The 23039-nt window shown below is 40.8% G+C and overlaps 2 protein-coding genes across 2 annotated transcripts; both read right to left on the bottom strand.

Annotated features, from left to right (window-relative positions):
* Positions 1-301: 301 nt before the first annotated feature.
* On the bottom strand, positions 302-2402 carry LOC140182286 (uncharacterized). The gene is made up of 3 exons (XM_072228440.1): positions 2117-2402; positions 1703-2032; positions 302-381 (listed from the first exon to the last, which is right to left on the bottom strand). Exons 1-3 carry the CDS (start codon positions 2400-2402, stop codon positions 302-304), a joined length of 696 nt encoding a protein of 231 aa, XP_072084541.1.
* Positions 2403-3608: 1206 nt separating this feature from the next.
* On the bottom strand, positions 3609-6215 carry LOC112778446 (uncharacterized). The gene is made up of 2 exons (XM_025822760.1): positions 4839-6215; positions 3609-4580 (listed from the first exon to the last, which is right to left on the bottom strand). Exons 1-2 carry the CDS (start codon positions 6213-6215, stop codon positions 3609-3611), a joined length of 2349 nt encoding a protein of 782 aa, XP_025678545.1.
* Positions 6216-23039: the final 16824 nt, after the last annotated feature.

Here is a 23039-nt window from a genome sequence, read left to right on the forward strand (position 1 = left end):
TCAAAAATTGCATTTTGATCCCCGGACTTCTTGGAAATTGCACTTTGACCCCTATAACTTTTAATATTTACACTTTAGCCCCTCAACTTTTGATTAATTAATTTTCAACCCCAAACTTTTAATAATTACATTTTGACCCCAAAACTCCTTGAATACACGTTTTCATGTTCTTCCAAAAACCAAAAACATTTTTTTTCAAAAGTTCATCAGATTTCTGCTTGATTTTCAGCTAGTTTTTCAATCTTTTCGGAAACCGATTTGAACCCGATTTTTATCAAACCAAAGGGAAACTTTTCAGCCATCAAATACACATCAAATAAGCATCAAAAATCATGATTTTCATGGCTGGAATGTGACGTTTTCCAGCAGCACCAACAGCCACTTCAAAACCATCATAAACATGATTTTCAAGCATTAAACAACATGTTTCCATGATCAAACAATCACACAAACACCCAAAATCAAATCTCAAGCAACAAGATCTGGTTTAACACTTCAAGAACACAGCCAATCATTGACTAATTTACCAAACCTTACCTCCTTTGCTGCTGTCCGAGATTGCACCAAAAACAAGCTTCCAGAAGCACTTTTACGCCTATTTTAACATCAAAAACAACTTTAGAATCTTATGAACCATGAAGGCTGAAGCTTCATGATGATGAAAAGAAGGTTTTCCTCACCTTAAGGTAACTAGAAATCACGTTTTCTTGGAGCTTTTGGTGATTGAATAAGAGATCCTAAGAAAGAACATGAAGAAAACATCATTAACTTAAGGAACCACCATGGCCGAATCTTCAAGGAGGAGGAGCAGCCTTCATACCTTGATTTACTCCATGAAAAGTGACATAGAAATGAAGAGGAGGAAGAGGTGAACACTTTGGTAAGATTAGATTTTTGATAGGGGTTTCGGTTTGAGAAAGAACGGAGAAAGTAGCTCAGGTGTTCATGGAAACTTCATGGTTTTCTTTCATGGTGTTCTAAGCTTTTCCAAGAACAAAAATGATAGCCAAGCTGTCCAAGGGAGGCCGTGGCTTTTGGATGATGATTATCCAAAAGTTACTTGTCAAAATATCTCAGAAAAGGATAATTACTAAAGCTAGATGTATTAGAACTTAAGTAATTACACTACTAATGGATAAACATTAAGTTACTTAGTGTAAATGACACTAGTAACTGGATAATCATAAGAATAAAAGATATATGATGAAGCATTAGCAGTGCTAAGTTCATCTAAGAATGCCGGTATTATCCGTTACCGGTAGATTTCAAGCTCAGTTATTATATTACTAAACATAGATCATCATTAATCACAGTAGAGAAGATAATAATATAATATTCTGAATAAAATAATAATATATGAATATTATATTAGTATAATTTTTCTCTCGAAATTCGTGACCGGCTCGTCACATAGAGACTAACCACGGAAATCAGAATTTTGAAATTCGGGCCCGAAGTGGCTCAAAAACGCAACTCTTCGCGACGTGCCTACTTAGATTAGGAGAGGTGTCCTGTGCAATCAAGCTGCTGACTCAGCAGCTTGAAGACGCAGCACTTGTGCAGTGGAGGTGCTTATATGCATAGAAATTCCTAAAAATTCTGTAAAAATTCTGTTTGATCCTGAAAAGTGCCGTTTCTTCGGGGCTAGGCCGTTACATTCTACCCTCCTAAAAGAAAATTTTGTCCTCAAAATTTCAATTACCTGAAAAGAGAAACGGGTAGTCTTTTCTCATCTTGTCTTCCAGCTCCCATGTGTACTCTTCAGTTCCAGTTTGTCCCCATGCTACCTTAACCAATGATACTGTCTTGCCTCTAAGCTGTTTGTCACTTCGTTCCACAGTCCTGACTTGTAGGGTTTGATATGTCAAGTCGGCTCGCAGCTGTACTGTCTCTGGTTGTAAAACGTGGCTTTCGTCGGGATTATACTCTTTGAGTTGTGAAACATGGAAATCATCATGAAGGTTTGACAAATAAGGATGGAGAGCTACTTGGTATGCTACTGGACCGACTCTTTTAAGAATTTGAAAAGGACCTAAATATCATGGATTCAATTTCTTAGTCCTAAGAGCTCTACATATTCCAGTCGTAGGTGTCATTATTAAGAAGATATGGTCACCTTCATTAAATTCTAAGGGCCTACGCCTAATATCTGCATAGCTCTTTTGTCGACTTTGGGCAGTTTGAATCTTCTCTCGAATGTGCTTAATCCGTTCGGTAGTTTCTTGTACCAAGTCTGGCCCCAAAATCCTACCTTCCTCCTTGTCATACCAGCATAATGGTGATTGACACTTTCTTCCGTAGAGGGTCTCATATGGTGCCATTCCGATACTCTGTTGATAACTGTTGTTGTAAGCAAACTCAATCAATGGCAAGTATTTGTCCCAGTTACCCTGTTGGTCCATTACGCAAGATCTCAACATATCTTCCAAGGTACGAATTGTTCGTTCTGTCTGTCCATCAGTCTGTGGGTGATATGCTTAACTTAAGTGCAACTTCGTCCCAAAAGCTTTCTGTAGAGCTCCCCAAAATCTAGAAGTAAACCTTGGATCTCTGTCTTACACAATTGATGAAGGTATTCCATGCAATCGTATTATCTCCTGAATGTATAACCGGGCGAGTTTCTCCAAGCTGTGACCAATTTGAATTGGTAGAAAATGCGCTGATTTTGTTAATCGATCTACAATTACCCAAATTGCATCATGCCCGGCAGAGGTTCTTGGTAACCCAGTAACAAAATCCATCGTAATCTCTTCCCATTTCCATTGCGGTATCTCTAATGGTTGTAGGGTTCCAGGTGGTTTTTGATGTTCCACCTTAATCTTCTGGCAAGTGAGACACTTTGAAACATACGTTGCTATATCTTTCTTCATTCCCGGCCACCAGAACATCTTCTTCAGATCTTGGTACATTTTAGTCGTTCCGGGATGGATAGAAAATCTGCTTTCATGAGCTTCGGTCAGAATGTTCTTTCTCAAGTCCTCCTGAGCAGGTACACAAATTCTATTCCTATATCTCCATATTCCCTCTTTATCTTGGCGTACCTCTTCCGGCTGGTCTGCCTTCATCCGTGTTAACAATGTCAGCATTCCTGAATTCTAGGCTTGAGCTTGCTGAATAGCTATCTTAAAGTCAGATGTTAATTGTAGTCGCGCCATAACAACTCCTCTTGATGTCTCTCTCATTCCTAATTTTAAGTTTTCAAAGGCTGAGATCATTTCTTCTTCCTTGATCATCATCCAGGATATGCCCAAACTCTTCCGACTCAAAGCATCTGCGACTACATTTGCCTTCCCAGGATGATAGCTCAGCTTAAAATTATAATGTTTTAAGAATTCCATCCATCGCCTCTGCCTCATATTAAGGTCTTTCTGATCAAAGATATACTTCAAACTCTTATGATCAGAGAAGACTTCGAATTGGGCTCCGTACAAATAGTGCCTCCAAATCATAAGTGCAAAGACCACTGCTGCTAATTCCAAATCATGTGTCGGATAGTTCCTTTCGTGAGGTCTTAGTTGTCTCGAAGCATAAGCTACCACATTCCTATGCTGCATCAATACACATCCAAGTCCCTTGAAAGAAGCATCACAATACACCGCAAAAGGTTCCTATGGGTCTGGTAACACCAAAACTGGCGCCGTCGTCAACTTTTCCTTTAAAGTTTCAAAGCTTTCTTCACACTTCTCTGTCCACTCAAACGGAACTTCCTTCCTAGTAAGGCGAGTCAAAGGTAAAGCTATCCGTGAAAAACCCTTGATAAACCGCCGATAGTATCCTGCTAACCCTAAGAAACTACGAACTTCTGTAACTGTCTTGGGTTGCTTCCATTGTACTACGGCCTCGATCTTTAAAGGATCTACAGTTATTCCATCTCGTGTGATCACATGTCCCAAGAATGCCACTTCTGTCGCCCAAAACTCACATTTCGACAACTTCGCATATAGCTTCCGTGCTCTTAATATTTGCAACACAATCCTCAAATGCTTTCCATGTTCTTCTTCTGTCTTGGAATAGATGAGGATATCATCTATAAAGACTACCACAAACTGATCTAGATACGGACGAAAAATGCGATTCATATAATCCATGAATACAGCAGGAGCATTAGTCAGTCCAAAGGACAAAACCGTATACTCATAGTGACCGTACCTAGTTCGAAAGGCAGTCTTAGGTATATCTGATACCTTCACCCGGATTTGATGGTAACCTGACCGCAAATCAATCTTCGAGAATACTGTCGCACCTCTCAGCTGGTCCATCAGATCATCTATCCTTGGGAGTGGATACTTGTTCTTGATTGTGATCTTGTTCAATTGCCGATAATCCACACATAACCTCATTCCACCATCCTTCTTCTTTACTAGTAACACTGGAGCTGCCCATGATGATACACTCGGATGAATAAACTTCTTCCCCAGCAATTCATTCAACTGCTTCTTTAACTCTGCTAGTTCCAACGGTGACATCCGATACGGTGCTATAGAAATTGGTCCGGCTCCAGGAACCAGATCAATATTAAACTCTATCTCTCTCTGAGGTGGAAACTCAGGTATATCATCCGGAAAAACATCAGGAAACTCCTTCACCACTCAGATTTGCTGCAAGTCTTGTTCATTAGTTTCTGAGCTAGCCGATAGTAGAACGTAACCCTCTAACCCACTATTACTAGAAATAACTCTTAGGGAATTCAAATAGAAACTACAAGACTCAACTGGTTCAGTGTGCATTTCAGATGATGGAAATGTAGCAATTCGTTTAAAACAATCAAGGAAAACATGATGCTTGGACAACCAATTTAGACCTAAGATAATATCTAAACCACACAAAGGCAAACAAACCAGGTCATGTATAAAAGTCCTAGCCTCAATAACAAAAGGCACCTGTTGACATACTTGACTAGTCAAGGCATTTTGAGATGTGGGTGTACGAACAATTAGATTATAATCTAACATGGTGAAATCTAATCCCAACTCATGCGCAACAGTCTCAGAAATAAATGAATGTGATGCACCAGAGTCATACAGTACAGTTAAGAGTCGAGATTTGACATAACACTGACCTTGAATTAGGGAGTCTGATTTCATTGCGTCATCAGCAGTCATAGCAAACACACGTCCTTGCTGTCGTGGCCTATCTGTTCCTTGTACTGGCTTCTTCGGACAGTCCTTAGCCGTATGTCCAGGCTGACCACAAGAAAAACAGATAACGCCTGTAAACTGACAAGGTCTACCTCCATGCTCCTTTTCGCACTGCCTACTTACTGGTCGCATCTGCGCCTGCTGAGGTCGCTTACCCATATCCTGCTGAGGACGTGCATGAACATTTCTATTCTGATTGTACCTTCGTGAAGGCATTGCTCCCTCCTTAAAATTCCTTCCCTGAGGAGCTATATACCGATTATAATTCTGAAAAGAAGATCCTGGGCGATTCATCCGAGCTGCAGCTATCTTCTTAGCACAGTCCTCTACTAGCTGACTCTTATTAACCAACTCCGCAAAATTCCGTATTTCCAATGGAACCACTGAGTTCAACAAATCTTCACGGAGTCCCCCTTCAAATTTCAAACATTTCCACTCTTCGAAATCTGCTGGATTCCCTTGACAAACCTTGGAAAAATGACATAAATCTTCAAACTTCCTTGTATACTCAGCAACAAACATACTTCCCTGTTTTAACTGCATCAACCCCATCTCCTTTGCCTCACGAGTAGCTCTAGGAAAGTACTTCTTATAGAACTCTTCTTTGAAAACATCCCACAACATATTACCCTCATCTTGCTGCAGTAAACGTTGAATGCCCTGCCACCAGTGCTGAGCATCCCTTTCCAACATATAAGTAGCAAATTCTACATACTGTTCTTCCGGGACATGCTGTGCCCTCAAGGACCTTTCTATGCCTCGGAACCAATTATCAGCTTCAGTTGCTACAGTCGTACCCTTGAACTTCAGTGGATTAACTTTCAAGAAAGCAGCTAATGTCATAGGCCTATCATGATTCATGTTATCTTCACCACCGTTCCCACCATTCTCACCATTACGATCATTGTTACGCTCTCCATTACGTTCCCCTAGACGGTTAACTGCTTGGGTAGTAGCAGTCGCCGTTTCACGCATAGCCTCAGCCATAGCGTGAATCGCAGCAAACAGATTATCATCGTTTCGTGGCAGATTGTTAACAGTAGACCCTTCCCGATCGCTACGTCTCCGTGGAGGCATCCTGATTCTGTTCATACCAAACAATCAATACCAAGGTGATCAGTCTTAATACCTCAAGTTTGGTGTGAACATTATCAGAATGAAAGCACAAAGACATTCATGCAACACATATCACATAGATACCCTATAAGCATGAGACACACCACAGAGCATGCAATAAAGCATGATTCAGTCCATTCCCCAGACTCTAACAGGAAGAACCGCTCTGATACCAAATTGTAACGACCCAACTTCTAGCATGTCTAGATCATATTAGAAATCGAATGTTACCAACTTGTTTTTCCTTTTTGTATTATTAATTAATAAATATAAGCCTGTACGTTGTTAAAACCCCGCGAATTTTACAAGTAAATTTTTTTTAACAAGAATAATTTAAAGTCGCATACCTTCCATATATCAAGGGATAATTAAACGTTCACATACATAAGACAAAAGATAACAGAATAAGGAACAACACACTATAACATACATCATGTTACAGAAGTGGCTCAGTTATATAAGCATAGAGCTATAGTACAGCACCCCTAAGTCAGTAACTCATATAGTATATACATATATGTACATAAGAAGCCCCAGGGCCTGGCCTGACCAAAAGCCCCTAAGCTGGCACCCAGGCTAACCTAACTCTATGATATGCCTATTCCCTCTAATCATGCTAATCAAAAGTGATGGAGACACTCTAATGTACTGAAGTTAGACTAGGCGTCTCAAAAAGTCTCCTCAGTCCTGGTCCAGAGTACCTCACGGAAAATCACCGGGCGAATGGTGATGCTCGCCTGCTGGCGCCTCACCTGGCTCATCGTCATCGCTGTCAGAGGAGATAACTATGAAGTTAGGATCTTCCTCTGGATCTTCTTCTTCCTCGTCCTCTTCTTCTGCCGGAGTGATAGCAGAGGAACCACTGCTGGCCACAGGAACCATAAAAGGATAGCTACCAAACATATATAGTCTGGAGAAAGAGGTGGCGCCTCCATGATCTGATCATACTCATGTCCCTGCTGCTCATCAAAGACAGGAGGCTCGATCGGCTCAGGTAAAGGATCAAGCTCGGGTGGCAACACAGGAACACCCCACTCATCAAGGACAATAGGTACAGGAGGTGCCTCATGGATAAGCTGGGCAGGTATAGGCTCATCAAGTAGAGGAGGTTCAGGTGGAGGAGGATGGTTAGGTGGAGGTGGCATCTGCTCCTTAGGATGAGGTATCCCAGGTCCGCCGGGGTGTAACCAAGATAAAGGAAAGTCATACGGTGCATCAGGATTAAAGTATGCTGTCCTAATAGGGTACTGGAAAGGTCTACCACGAACTACATAATTACGGATACGAGGTACCGCACAGTAGATGTAATACTCGCCACTCACAGGGTCCTCGTGGATATACGGTGGATCAATCTCGTAGAATAGGACTCCCGTGTCCATCTGTAGAGGTGTAAGGGGTAAGAACTGGGGAGTTCTTAGTAAGGTCGGGGTTTACAGTTATGTTCATTTGTAATGTCTGTGGTCATTGAAGTATAAATAAATGTAGAGTAATATGTAAATAACAGCAACATAAACTAACACATGAACAAGAGAGGAAATAGGAAATAAATGCGCATTCACACATTAATATGCAATCACACAGTTATGCTCCAACAAACAAGGAATAGAACAAGAACATAAGAAGATTAGCAATAAATAATGCACTAACAAGTATGATGCATGTCTGTCCCTACTGCAGGTAATGAGCTCATTTGTCGGTTTCCACCCGCACCCGATGCAATCCGACCCTCCAAGTCAAATAAGGCCTTCCCAGAACTTAATCCCATATTAAGTACCGCATACCCTCTACCAAGTGCTCTCGACTTGCAGGGCTGGTATTTGCTCAGGTCTCAATATACCGCAGGTATGCAAGTCAGGCCTCTACCAAGCATTCAGCTTGCAGGGCTGGTACTACTCTACCGCAGCCTGTCTGGGAAGCAACATCACAATACGGGCGTCCCCGCACAACATTCACAAGCATTTCCCGAAGGCTCATAATTCACATATAACCATACTTTCCATCATTTAGCAATCATCATAAATCAAGCATTACAACATCACAGAAAGCTCATTTTACAATTCTCTGTTTACTCTGTAAGGTCAGGTACACAGCTATATCACTTTTAACTCCTTTTCTTTTTAACTTAAACACAGGTTTCAAAATCTTGTTTCTTTACCTCATATACCTCTATATCTTCTCTTATACCTCTTCTTAGGTGTTTAGTAAAGGAAATTAGAGAATTCTGGACTTAAATCTGCCTTCCTGAGGCTTTCAGGAAAAACTGTCTTTTTATCAATATTTTATTATTATTAATAAAAAAATATTATTATTAAAATAATATTATTAATAAAATAATATATTAATATTTTATTATTAAAATAATAATATTTTATTTAAATTTCAAAAATTGCATTTTGACCCCCGGACTTCTTGGAAATTGCACTTTGACCCCTATAACTTTTAATATTTGCACTTTAGCCCCTCAACTTTTGATTAATTAATTTTCAACCCCAAACTTTTTAATAATTGTATTTTGACCCCAAAACACCTTGAATACACGTTTTCATGTTCTTCCAAAAACCAAAAACATTTTTTTTTTCAAAAGTTCATCAGATTTCTGCTTGATTTTCAGCTAGTTTTTCAATCTTTTCGGAAACCGATTTGAACCCGATTTTTATCAAACCAAAGAGAAACTTTTCAGCCATCAAATACACATCAAATAAGGATAAACAATCATGATTTTCATGGCTGGAATGTGACGTTTTCCAGCAGCACCAACAGCCACTTCAAAACCATCATAAACATGATTTTCAAGCATTAAACAACAAGTTTCCATGATCAAACAATCACACAAACACCCAAAATCAAATCTCAAGCAACAAGATCTGGTTTAACACTTCAAGAACACAGCCAATCATTGACTAATTTACCAAACCTTACCTCCTTTGCTGCTGTCCGAGATTGCACCAAAAACAAGCTTCCAGAAGCACTTTTACGCCTATTTTAACATCAAAAACAACTTTAGAATCTTATGAACCATGAAGGCTGAAGCTTCATGATGATGAAAAGAAGGTTTTCCTCACCTTAAGGTAACTAGAAATCACGTTTTCTTGGAGCTTTTGGTGATTGAATAAGAGATCCTAAGAAAGAACATGAAGAAAACATCATTAACTTAAGGAACCACCATGGCCGAATCTTCAAGGAGGAGGAGCAGCCTTCATACCTTGATTTAATCCATGAAAAGTGACATAGAAATGAAGAGGAGGAAGAGGTGAACACTTTGGTAAGATTAGATTTTTGATAGGGGTTTCGGTTTGAGAAAGAACGGAGAAAGTAGCTCAGGTGTTCATGGAAACTTCATGGTTTTCTTTCATGGTGTTCTAAGCTTTTCCAAGAACAAAAATGATAGCCAAGCTGTCCAAGGGAGGCCGTGACTTTTGGATGATGATTATCCAAAAGTTACTTGTCAAAATATCTCAGAAAAGGATAATTACTAAAGCTAGATGTATTAGTACTTAAGTAATTACACTACTAATGGATAAACATTAAGTTACTTAGTGTAAATGACACTAGTAACTGGATAATCATAAGAATAAAAGATATATGATGAAGCATTAGCAGTGCTAAGTTCATCTAAGAATGCTGGTATTATCCGTTATCGGTAGATTTCAAGCTCAGTTATTATATTACTAAACATAGATCAACATTAATCACAGTAGAGAAGATAATAATATAATATTCTGAATAAAATAATAATATATGAATATTATATTAATATAATTTTTCTCTCGAAATTCGTGACCGGCTCGTCACATAGAGACTAACCATGGAAATCAGAATTTTGAAATTCGGGCCCGAAGTGGCTCAAAAACGCAACTCTTCGCGACGTGCCTACTTAGATTAGGAGAGGTGTCCTGTGCAATCAAGCTGCTGACTCAGCAGCTTGATGACGCAGCACCTGTGCAGTGGAGGTGCTTATATGCATAGAAATTCCTAAAAATTCTGTAAAAATTCCGTTTGATCCCGAAAGCGCCGTTTCTTCGGGGCTAGGCCGTTACAGACATCTTGTTCAAAACCACCTTCGACAAAATCGGCCTAGAGGAAAAAGAACTCAGAGCATATCTGAACAGCTTATTTAGGCTAGGAGACACTCCAACCCAACCACTTGGATACATCTCACTGCACACAACCATTGGAAAAGTAAACCGGTCAAAGACACTCAACATAGACTACATTGTGGTCGACGTGAGTTCAGCCTACAATGCCCTGATAGGTCGGACAACGCTAAATCAGCTCGGTGCAGTAGTCTCGACTCCACATCTGTGCATGAAGTTCCCAACCACAGAAGGGATCGCTACGATAAAAGCAGACCAAAAAATAGCACGCCGCTGTTACAACGAAAGTTTGAACCTCAGAGGCAAAGGAGAAGAAATCTATACCATCGAACTCGGAGGAATTCGAGGGCAGGAAGAACTTCGTCCACAACCTGAAGGCGAGATAGAAAAAGTCCAGATCGGAGATGTCCCAGATAAAACAACCAATATTAGCACAATCCTAAAAGGAGACGTAAAGGAGTCCCTCAAATAGTTCTTAAGAAATAATGTCGACCTCTTCACATGGAAAGCCGCAGACATGCCGGGCATAAACCCCAAGCTAATGTGCCACAAGCTGGCAGTATATCCAGGATCTCGGCCAGTACAGCAGAGACGTAGAAAGCTCGGGCCAGAACGATCCCAAGCTGTGGAAGAGCAGGTGCAAGCTCTACTAGAGGCAGGATTCATAAAAGAAGTCAAGTATCCACTATGGCTAGCCAACGTCGTCTTGGTGAAAAAATCAAATGGGAAGTCGCAGATGTGCACTGACTACACCGATCTCAACAAAGCTTGCCCAAAAGATCCTTATCCACTCCCAAGTATAGACGCTCTGGTGGATGCCTCTTACGGATACAAATACCTCTCGTTTATGGATGCCTATTCGGGATACAATCAAATCCCAATGTACCCACCTGATTAAGAAAAAACCTCATTCTTAACCCCAAAAGCAAACTACTGCTACATCGTCATGCCATTCGGACTCAAAAACGCAGGAGCCACTTATCAAAGATTAATGAATAAAGTCTTTACAGATCATGTCGGGAAAGTCATGGAGGTATACGTGGACGACATGTTAATAAAGACAAGAAGAGAGGAGTCACTACTGTCCGACCTCACCCAAGTATTCGATTCCATAAGAAGGCATGGCATGCGACTTAATCCTGTAAAATGCACCTTCACAGTAGAAGCTGGCAAATTCTTGGGTTTCATGATCCCACAAAGAGGAATCGAGGAAAATCCGGATAAAAGCTGGGCTATACTCGACATGAAGAGTCTGACCTGTGTCAAAGAGGTACAATAACTCAATGGAAGATTGGCAGCCTTATCCAGATTTCTAGCCGGATCAGGAATAAAATCTCTCCCCTTCTACGCCACTTTAAGGAAGGGAAAGAGGTCTGAATGGACAACGGAGTGCGAGCAGGCCTTCTAGGATTTCAAAAGGTTCCTGGGAAAACCACCTATTCTAACTCAGCCACGGGAAGGAGAACCACTTGTATTGTACCTCGCAGTAGGAAATCGGGCAGTAGCATCAGCAATGGTCAGAGAGGACGAAAGTGGACAACAACCTATATACTTCATCAGCAAAGCACTACAAGGGTTTGAACTAAACTACCAAAAAATAGAAAAATTCACCTACACCCTCATACTAACGTCTCGACGACTTCGTCCATATTTTCAAGCCCACTTCATCAAGGTTCAGACCAACCAGCCCATAAAAGGCAATTTGCAGAAAACGGATTTGGTAAGAAGAATCTTACAGTGGGCAGTCGATTTGTCCGAATTTGACATTCAATATGAAGCTCGGACAGCCATCAAATCACAGTACCTGGCCGACTTCATTGCAGAGTTTACTGACACCCCAAAAATCCTACAGAATGGAATCTCTACGTAGATGGCTCCTCGAACAAAATCGGGAGTGGAGTAGGCGTGATAATAGAAAGCAATCAGGGAACCCAAATCAAACTCTCCCTAAAGTTTGAGTTCCCTGCTTCAAACAATCAGGCCGAATATGAGGGATTGCTAACTGGTTTGAAGCTGGCTAAGGAGGTTGGAGCTCAAAAACTTATTATCTTCAGTGACTCACAAGTAGTCACCTCACAAATAACAGGGAGCTACCAAGCCAAGGATCCTACCATGAAAAAGTACTTGGACAAAACCAGGGAACAGCTTGGACAACTCAGGGAATATGAGGTCTGCCACATACCTCGGGAACAGAATGTCCGAGCTGATGCACTCTCAAAACTAGCCAGCACCAAACCAGGAGGCAACAATAGAAGCCTCATCCAAAAAATACTGCAGAACCCGTCAATTTCGAAAGAAAAGGTCCTAGCCATAACCGGTCTGGATCAAAGGATGGATGACTCCCATAATTAACTACCTCAAACCAGAAATACTCCCTGCAGATAAGAAGGAGGCAAAGAGGTTAAAACGGGGGGCACAATACTAAACATCATAAACAATACTCTATACAAGAGAGGGATTTCAACATCACTATTAAAATGTGTGCCGACTTCCAAAACAAAGGAAGTTTTAGAAGAAATACACAGTGGCATCTGTGGGAACCATCTCGGAGCACAAGCTCTCACCAAAAAAGTACTCCGAGCTGGATTCTATTGGAAGACTTTTGATGCGTGAGCATCTTTCTTATCTTTTCCTAGTGAATTTGCATCTAATTTGTTGAGTTTAATAAAGAATTAATTATCTTTTAGCCAATATGGATGCTACTTTGAGTCTTTTGCAATTTTATTTATTTTAGGTAGCATTCGGCTGGATTTGATGGAGTTTCTGCAGCACAAGAACCAAAGGAGATGGCAGCGAGGAGCGACGCGTACGCATGACTGACACGTGCGCGTGATTTGGAGCTTTCCATGGCGACGCGTGCGCGTGACCGATGCGTGCGCGTGACCGACGCGTGCGCGTGAATTGAAGATTTGCTCAGCGACGCGTACGCGTGGCTGACGCATACGCGTGACATGCGCCACGTGCAGAAAACGCAAAAAAACGTTGGGGGCGATTTCTGGGCTGTTTTGACCCAGTTTCCAGCCTAGAAAACATAGATTAGAAGCTACAGAATGAACAAAATAAGTGGTCCCCACCCATCAACTAAAGACTTGTTAATTAAATCTAATTTAAATTCAAATATTATTTTTTTAGGAAAAGATATTATTTTAGCTTCAGAAATTAGATTTTAAATTATTAGGATTAGATATAAAAGAGAGAAACTTTTCTTCCAACAGGGGGATTCCAACTTAACATTTTTCCATTCCAATTTACAATCCTTATTTTCTTTTTTTACCATGAGCAACTAAACCTCCATTATTAAGGTTAGGAGCTCTGTCTATTTGTAAGGATTGATTTTATTGCTTTTTCTACTTTAATTCATGTATGATTTATAATTTAGGAATTGTTTTCACTCTTTATCTTATGAATTTGGGTGGAACGGAAGTATGACCCTCTTTCTACTTGAGTTCTTGTATAACTTGGAAAAGCTCTTTACTTGAACAACAGCTTGAAAACATATTCTCCTAAATTATAATTATCTGGATTTAACGGGATACATGACATATAATCCTTTTATTTTCAGGTAATTAGAGTTTTTGTGGCATATAAACTGGAATTTGATCATCACCCTCTAATTGGAATTAATTGACCAAGGAATTGGCAGTTGATGAAAATTTAAGGAGACTAGAAAGGTCTAAGGAATTAGGGTCTAGTCACATATAGTTTTCCATAAATTAAATCCTACATGATTAAAATAGTTAGTAAGAAAAGTTAATCCGGAAAAATAGATAACTCTGAAACCTTAACTGCCTTTTCCATACTTTACTCCCAACCCATTTACTTGCCTTTTTTCAATATTCTTTATATTGTTTAATGTCTTTTGAACTCCCAAACATTACTTTTTGTTTGCCTGACTAAGCCTATCACTCAATTATTGTTGCTTGATCCATCAATCCTCGTGGAATCGACCCTCACTCACCTGAGGTATTACTTGGTACGACCCGGTGCACTTGCCGGTTAGTTTGTGGTTAGAAAATCTGCACCAAGATTTTGGTGCCGTTGCCGGGGATTGATAGTGATTAACAACTATTAGTTGTTTGATTGCTTAGATTAGGCGTTTTAGTTTTAATTTTTTTTATTTTTGCTTATTATTTTCGAATATATATATATATATATTTTTTTTCCTTAATTTCTGAAATTAAGTTTGGTGTCACCTAGTTAATTTTATTTTAATTCTCTTGTTTATTTTTCCTGTTAATTTTCGAAAATTTCTATTTAATTTTAGTTATTATTTTCGAAATTTATTTATTTATTTTATTTAGCATCTTTATTTTATTATTTTACACAGGATACCTCACTGGGACTTCTCTGCACTCTGACGTAGAGATTCTCACCTTTTCTTGTTTTCTGTTTGTTTATGCACAGGAACAGAGACAAGGAACCTCTGTTAAACTTTGATCCAGAACCTGAAAGGACTTGTAGGCGACGTTTACAACAAGCAAGACTTTGTAAGCCTGCAGAATCCACTATGGATCACAATAATGCTGTTAATGCCAATGTGGCAAGTCCGAATGGGAATGAAGAACAAAGGAGAGTGCTTGGCTCTTAGTCCGCTCCTACTGAAGATTTTTATGGTAAAAGCATTGTGGTGCCTCGTACAACTGCGAACAACTTTGAGTTGAAGCCACAATTGGTCACGCTGGTGCAACAAAACTGCCAGTATCATGGTCTTCCCCACGAAGACCCAAACCAATTTATTTCTAATTTTCTGCAGATTTGTGATATTGTGAAGACAAATGGAGTGAACCCAGAGGTGTACAAACTCATGCTCTTCCCTTTTTCTCTTAGGGATGGAGCAAAGCTACGTCTAGATTCCCAGTCCAAGGAGAGTTTGAATACTTGGGACAAGGTTGTTACTGAGTTTCTTACTAAATTTTTCCCACCAAAGAAGCTGACTAAACTTAGGGTGGAAGTTCAGACCTTCAGGCAGAGGGATGGTGAAACTCTTTATGAAGCTTGGGAAAGGTACAAGCTACTGATTAGGCAATTCCCTCCAGACATGTTCTCTAAATGGACCCAACTAGATATCTTTTATGAAGGCTTTGGTGAAATGTCCAAGATGTGCTTAGATAATTCTGTAGGTGGTTCATTGTACAAGAAGAAGACACCGGAGGAGACTATTGAGCTAATTGAATTGGTTGCTAGTAACCAATATTTATACTCATCTAACAGAAATCCTGTGAACTCTGAGGCTCCTCAGAAGAAGGGTGTTATGGAAGTAGAAGCTCTTAATGCTCTTCTTGCTCAAAATAAACTTATATCTCAGCAAATAAGTCTACTTACTCAACAGATGGGTGGTGTTCCGAGGGTTACCAAAAACTGTAGGTCGATCTCGGACGAGATCTTCTGTGCTGGTCGGAGATGATGTGTCCGGCTGGTGGACGGCGGCCGGAGCTGTCGCGCCCAACTTGTTGGACTGACAATGTTGCTGATTCTTTGTCACCGGAGGGTGGTGGTACCTGCAAGGGACTCCGATGCTAAAGTTAGCAAGGGTATTAAGCAGGTTTTTTTAGTAGAATCAGAGTATGAGTTATACCTGGGTGCTCCAGTGTATTTATAATCGTGAGGAGTGACCTTTCTGGTGATAAGATAGTTATCTTATCTTATCTTATCTTTGGGTGAGGTCATCTTATCTTCAAAAGAACCGCCCTTATCTTTCTAGGCTTTAGGTGCCTTTAGATTTGGGATGTGTTCCTTCGTTTGGGCCTTCTTGGGCCTCTGTAGTGGTTTGTCCGAGCTCTTGAAGAGGTCAGATAGTCTGACCTGAAGAGGTCGGTCGACTTGTCGTTAAAACATCCCGGGTCGGACAGCTCGACCCAGGGTATGAACAATACCCCTGCTCGAGCTCGGTCTTTCTTTTGAGGTCGAGCCTTTAGTTTTAGGACTTCGATCCTTTTTATGGTGAAGCCGAACTCGAGCATTTTGTCGACTTCTTCTTTGTAGAGTTCTCCTTTGAATGTGGAACATTTTCTTTGAATTTTCATTCTCTTGAAAATGCGCATCTCCTTGCTTTGGGAATGCACGAGGGTTTAATAACCTCATTAATTCTTTTAATGCTCCATTTCTTTGCCTCCCCCGTTCATTTTGAACTTTTCATAAAAAACAGTTTTTCTTCTCTGTTTCTTTGCCGTTACTTCCCCCTTTTCTTTCTCACTTTCTGTTTTTACCAGAGACTTGCATTTTCGCATTTCTTTCTGCGATGCCGTTTGGTGATTGTTGGTGCTTTCTTTGCTTTGAAAGGTGATTCTGGATTCTGTCTTTCTGTCTTCAATTTCTTCGATGCTTTCTCCTTTTTTCAGGTTGGTTCTTCTTTCCGCTTCTTTGCATTTATTTCTTGATAAAGTTTTGATTTTGCTTGAATGTATGTTGGAAAGCTTGAACCTTTTTGTACTCTTGTGCTTGCTTGTCACTGTGATGTGTTTTTCCTGGCTTCCTTTTCGACCTTATGTATACTCTTGGCATTTCTCTCGATGGTTGAAGCTTTTTAGGGCTTTGCATGTTTGTTGCCTGCTTCTATATTTTTTGATTTTGTGGCTTTTGGGATAATGGCTTGTTTTGATTCTGAAAAAAGGTTCGCGTCTTTGATGATTTCTACTTGGCATGTTTTGTTTCTTGGTAGTTCCTTTGCTAATAGACCGAAACTGTAGTTCGAGAGGTGGCTTATTTGGTTTGTAGCTTTCTTTTTGGAGTGTTGATTGAAAGGAGGTTCATCTTGTTGGGATAGCTTTGATTTTCTTCTCGTGTTGTTGTTTGTCTGGAAGGAGATTTTCTTTGCTGAAAGTTTTTGAGGTGTAGCTTCATAGCCTTTAGTTTTTGAGATGTAGCTTCATAGCCTTTTCCTGAGTTTTCCTTACTTTGGCTCTACCTCCAAAGGATGCTCCTGGACCTTGGTGTGTGTCTTGGAATTTTCCTTTTACTGTTTGCATTTCTCTGAGTCACGTTTGTCCGAGTTGCTTTGATTTCACCCGAGCTGTTTTGGTTAGTAATCCATTTCTTTTTCTTGTTGTAGGACTAGTTGGCCATGTCTTCCCGTAAAAATGTTGTTGAGACGTCTTCTAAGGTTCCTGAGGGGATGTTTGACTGGTTGGACTCCCATGTGTTGCTGTGTGTTTCTCTAGCTAACTCTGAATTCTGTACGGAGCTTAGAAAACATCATCGAATCTGTAGTAGTAGAGATCAAGAAAATAACTACGAATTAGTAGCACCTGATTCTATTGAAAGGGTTTGCTTCCCTGTTCCGACCCAGGGGGAGCGTCCCTTTTTTTATGCATACGACTTATTTTTTAGTTAGATTAACATCATCCTTCCTTTCACTCCTTTTGAGACCGACCTATTGTGGTCGTGTAACGTAGCTCCATCCCAGCTTCATCCAAACTCGTGGGGATTTATCAAAATTTTTTAATTGGTTTATCAAGAATTTGATGTTAAACCTTCTCAAACTCTCTTTCTGTACCTCTTTGTGTTGACCAAGCCTGGTACTACCAAAAAGAAAGCTTCTTAGATTTCTTTTAGGTCTGCCCAGGGACACAAAGTTTTTTCCATGTATGATGAGTCCTTCAGAGATTTTAAGAATTACTTTTTTAAGATCCGAGCTGTTGAAGGAGCTCGTCCTTTCTTTTTAGATGAGAATGGCAAGCCCAGCTTTTCCTTAGAATGGCAGAGGAATGTAGTGGTGTCTAGGTACACCTGAGAGATGTTAGACGAGGTTGAGCAAGCTTTTTGTAACCATGTTGTAAGAAAACTGGGGGCAGCCTCCCCATCTTGATACTAAAAAATTTGTAGGAAACCCATTACTTCTCCGAGCTAAGTTGGGTAGGGGTTAGCTTCCTTGATATTTGTTGTATTTTGTTTATTTTGTCGAGTTCATTCTTCCTATTTTCTGGTTGATAACTTGGTTTTCTTTGTGTTGTTTCAGATATGGTTAAGAATAATGACTCCATGAGGGCTTTTAAAAAGGCCAGGAAGGCTACGGGTGCCCAGAACATCTCAGCTAAGGCGACTGGGGAGGGATCCTCTCAGGTTCCTCCTAAAAAGCCGATATTGAGTTCTTCTAGGCCGAGGAAGATGATTCCTACTCCTCAGGTCCACTTGGTTGATCCTCCCCAAGCCTCTATAGCTACCTCTTCTCCTACTGCCGTCCCTCCTCCAAAAAGACAGAGAACTGTTGAGCCTTTCAATCTGGATGCCCTCGACTTTGACGCTGTCAGGTTTGTTGATCAACAAATTGCTCCTTATAGTGTTGTTCCTACTGACGATGTATCCATTCTTCGTCATTTGGTCTTCATTACCCGGAGCGGTTTAAAACTGCCACACATGGGGGCAGCGTTATTTCGGACTGCCCAGGATGTTCCAGTTCACGCTACAAAGGCTTTTATGGAGGAGGCCAAGTCGGAATATGACTAGATTAAGGGTTTAAAGGAAGAAATCGAGGTAAAAGTGGCCAGGTTGGAGAAAGAGTTGGAGAGTGAAAAGGCTAGAGCTGTTGCTTTGGCGGCCTCTGTAAAGTTGGCTGAGGACACGGCGTTGAAGCATAAGGAGAGTTATGTCACCACATATAGGGAGATGATGGATCTCAGGAAAAATTTGGAGTCTGTCCGAGCTGATTATGCTTAATTTCAAGGTCATCTCATAGGCAGTGTTACTGCTGCTTATGAGAATCTGAAGGAGCAAGTTCGAGTTCTTGCGCTCGAGCTTGACCTTACGCTCTTTAGCTTAGACAACATTGTGAAGGACGGTAAAATTGTCCCTGATGATCTAGATGATGATGATGATGTCGAGCCCCCTCCTGTGCCTACTGCCAAAGTCTCTGTTGTGCCGACTTCTTCAACTCATGCAGATGGTCCTCCCGAGTCAGATCTTGATTGTCAGATCCTGAACCGAGATGATGGGACAGTAGATGCGGTGCCTCTTCAGGCTCGTCCTCCTTCACCTCGGGATGCAGCTACTGGGAAGTCTATGGATTCTCTCTGACTTATTCTGGATGTTTTGTATACAGCCCGGCTTGTGGGCTTTGAACTTTAAATTTTGTAATTGGTTGTTCTGACTGTGGGTACCTTTTTAGTTGCTTTTCTGTTAGCAACTCTGTTTTTTGGAAAAATAAGGTATCTCTTCAGATTCTTGGGGTCGACTTTAGGTGGCCCCTTGAGTCTTTGTTATTATTACAACTTGTTTCTTTCATAATATGCTTGTCCACGCTTATCTGACACGTTCTAGGTTTTTTGGGAGTGTTGGAACCTTGTTGTTTGACCTCTTTTAGTTGTCTTCGTATTTTCATAGTTGTAGCTTGATTCTTTTGAGGTTACGGATTTCTGGATCCAACTTGTGTGTCTTCTGTTGGTCGATTTCTTCAACTTGGTCGTGTTTTACGGCTCTTTCGAGTAATCCCTCCTGATTGGATCTTAGGTGATCTCTTCTTATGGATTATAGTTTTTGGTAGCCTTGCCGAGTCGATTTGGTTGTGTCGACCTCATCTGAGTTATCTCTACTAATCCATTTTTGGATCTTTTGTCAGATCTCTTGTATGGAATACTTTTATAACTTTTGTTCTGGGCCGACTTCTTCATGTCGGGCCCTTCTAAGTTAGTTTTAGTATTCCTCTTTTTTTTTGGACCTTGTTCATGTCTCTTTTAGGGATTACTTTTATAACTTTTTGTTCTGGGCCGACTTCATCATGTCGGGCCCCTCTAAGTTATTTTTAGTAATCCTCTTTTTTAGGGCTGGCCATGCCTCTTTCCAGGGATTTACTTTTTATAACTTTGGTTTTTGTGGTCGACTGGTCCGACTTTCTTTTACGTCGACCGGTCTTTAAGTTATTTTTAGCAACCCATTTTTATTAAGACCTCGTCAGGTCCTTTCTATGGATCACTTTCGATAACTTCTTGCATTATTATGTTTTTGTTGCATTTTCATCTTTGCCAATTTTGTTGAAATTGGGTTTGATCCCCGTTGGTCGACCTTTTGATGAATTTGTTTTTCATCTTTGTTGGTCTTTATCGTGATCGTGCAGTGAATTTGATTTTCACTTTCGTGCAGTTTTATAATCGGGCAATGAATTTTTTGCGTTTCAGATTAATGCGTCTTGATAAAGGATTTGTAGAAAATCTGAAAAACTTTATTCAAAATAGAAAATATGCAAATATATACATGTGTGATTTTTACTCCTCTAAGTTAGGTATTTTACGAATCTTGGCTCGGTGCCTCATTAAAAAACCTTTTCAGGAAAAAGAGTGCACCTTATCCAAAGATCCTTATTACCTCTAACTATAATACCTTCGCAGGTTGCAAGCGTGCCATGACCTGGGAAGCTCTCGCCCTTCTAGTTTGGACAATCTGTAGTAGCCCTTTCCAAGTACTTCTATGACTCGATAGGGTCCTTTCCAGTTTGCTGCCAGCTTTCCTTCTCCAGGTCGAGTTGTTCCGATATCATTTCGGATTAGGATGAGGTCGTTCTCGGCAAAACCTCGCGACACTACCTTTTGATTGTATCTTGAAGCCATTCGTCATTTTAATGCCTCTTCTCTTATCCGAGCTCTTTCTCGGATTTCTAGAAGTAGGTCGAGGTCTTCCCTTTGAAGTTGAGAGTTGGCCTCTTCATTATAGTGGATCACTCTAGGCGACCCTTCTTCGACTTCAACTTGGATCATTGCCTCCATTCCGTAAGCTAATCGGAAGGGTGATTCCTTTGTGGTGGAGTGTGGAGTTGTCCGATATGCCCATAGGACTTGTGGGAGCTCCTGTAATCTCCGTTTTAGCCCGGCTAATATGACTTTGTTAGCAGCTTCTGCTTGTCCATTGGCCTGGGGGTGCTCTACGGATGTGAATTGGTGTTCTATGTTTAGATCGGCCACCAACTTTCCGAAGCCTGCATCTGTAAATTGAGTGCCATTATCTGTGGTTATAGAGTATGGAACCCCAAACCTTGTGACAATGTTTCTATATAGGAATTTTTGACTTCTTTGCGCAGTGGTGTTGGCTAGGGGTTCTGCCTCGATCCATTTTATGTAATAGTCTACCCCCACTATGAGGAATTTGACTTGTCTTGATCCTTGAGGGAAGGGTCCGAGAAGATCGAGTCCCCAGTTTGCGAATGGCCAGGGTGAGGTTATGCTGATGAGCTCTTCTGGCAGGACGATGTAAAAGTTGGCATGTTTCTGACATGGTGGACATGTCTTCACGAAATCTGTTGCTTCTTTTTGTAAGGTCGGCCAGTAAAATCCAGCTCGGAGTACTTTCTTAGTGAGTGCCTGCGCTCCAAGATGGTTGCCACAGATACCATTGTGTACTTCTTCTAAAACTTCTTTTGTAATGGAGGTCGGCACGCATTTTAATAGTGGTGTTGAAATCCCTCTTTTGTATAGAGTATTATTTATGATGGTGTAGTATTGTGCTTCCTGTTTTAGCCTCTTTGCCTTCTTCTTATCTATAGGGAGTGTTTCTGTTTTGAGGTAGTTAATTATGGGAGTCATCCATCCTTGATCCGGACCTGTTATGGCTAGGACATTTTCTTCTTCCGAGATTGACGGGTTCTGCAGCATCTCTTGGATAAGGCTTCTATTGTTGCCCCCTAGTTTGGTACTGGCCAGTTTTGAGAGTGCATCAGCTCGAGCATTCTGTTCCCGAGGTATGTGGTGGACCTCATATTCCCCGAGTTGTCTGAGCTGTTCCTTGGTTTTGTCCAAGTACTTTTTCATGGTAGGATCCTTGGCGTGGTAACTCCCAGCTATTTGTGAAGTGACCACCTGTGAGTCGCTGAAGATGATAAGCTTTTGAGCTCCAACCTCCTTAGCTAGCTTCAAACCAGCTAGTAATGCCTCATGCTCAGCTTGATTGTTTCAGGCAGGGAACCCAAATTTGAGGGAAAGTTTGATTTGGGTTCCCTGGTCGCTTTCAATTATCACACCCGGGCCGCTTCCAGTTTTGTTTGAGGAACCGTCTATATAGAGATTCCATTCTGTAGGAATTTTTTGGGTGTCTATAAATTCTGCAATGAAGTCGGCCAAATATTGCGATTTGATCGCTGTCCGAGCTTCATATTGAAGGTCGAATTCAGACAACTCGACTGCCCATTGTAAGATTCTTCCTGCTAAATCTGTTTTTTGCAGAATGCCTTTTATTGGCTGGTTGGTCTGAAACCTGATAATGTGGGCTTGGAAATATGGACGAAGTCGCTGAGATGTTAATATGAGAGTGGTGCACGAAATTACAATCACACTTTTGCAACTCCGTACAACTAACCAGCAAGTGCACTGGGTCGTCCAAGTAATACGTTACGTGAGTAAGGGTCGATCCCATGGAGATTGTCGGCTTGAAGCAAGCTATGGTTATCTTGTAACTCTTAGTCAGGATATCAATAATTCTCAGATTTAATTGTAAAAAGTAAAAGAACATGAAATAAATACTTGTTATGCAGTAATGAAGAACAGGTTGAGGCTTTGGAGATGCTTTGTCTTCTGAATCTCTGCTTTCCTACTATCTTCTTCTTCATGCACGCAAGGCTCCTTCCATGGCAAGCTTTATGTTGGGCATCACCGTTGTCAATGGCTACTTCCCGTCCTCTCAGTGAAAACGTTCCAAATGCGCTGTCACCGCACGACTAATCATCTGTCGGTTCTCGATCATGTTGGAATAGGATCCATTGATCCTTTTGCGTCTA

This window comes from Arachis hypogaea, chromosome 19 (assembly GCF_003086295.3).
Source record: "Arachis hypogaea cultivar Tifrunner chromosome 19, arahy.Tifrunner.gnm2.J5K5, whole genome shotgun sequence".
NCBI classification, from domain to species: domain Eukaryota; kingdom Viridiplantae; phylum Streptophyta; class Magnoliopsida; order Fabales; family Fabaceae; genus Arachis; species Arachis hypogaea.

Coding starts and splice junctions, on each gene's coding strand:
- LOC112778446 (XM_025822760.1), bottom strand. CDS start 6,215: ATGCCTCCACGGAGACGTAGCGATCGGGAAGGGTCTACTGTTAACAAT. Junction 4,581..4,838: donor GGACTTTTATACATGACCTG/GTTTGTTTGCCT, acceptor TGAGTGGTGAAG/GAGTTTCCTGATGTTTTTCC.
- LOC140182286 (XM_072228440.1), bottom strand. CDS start 2,402: ATGGACCAACAGGGTAACTGGGACAAATACTTGCCATTGATTGAGTTT. Junction 2,033..2,116: donor GCCCTTAGAATTTAATGAAG/GTGACCATATCT, acceptor CATGATATTTAG/GTCCTTTTCAAATTCTTAAA. Junction 382..1,702: donor CTACCCGTTTCTCTTTTCAG/GTAATTGAAATT, acceptor ATGGTTTTGAAG/TGGCTGTTGGTGCTGCTGGA.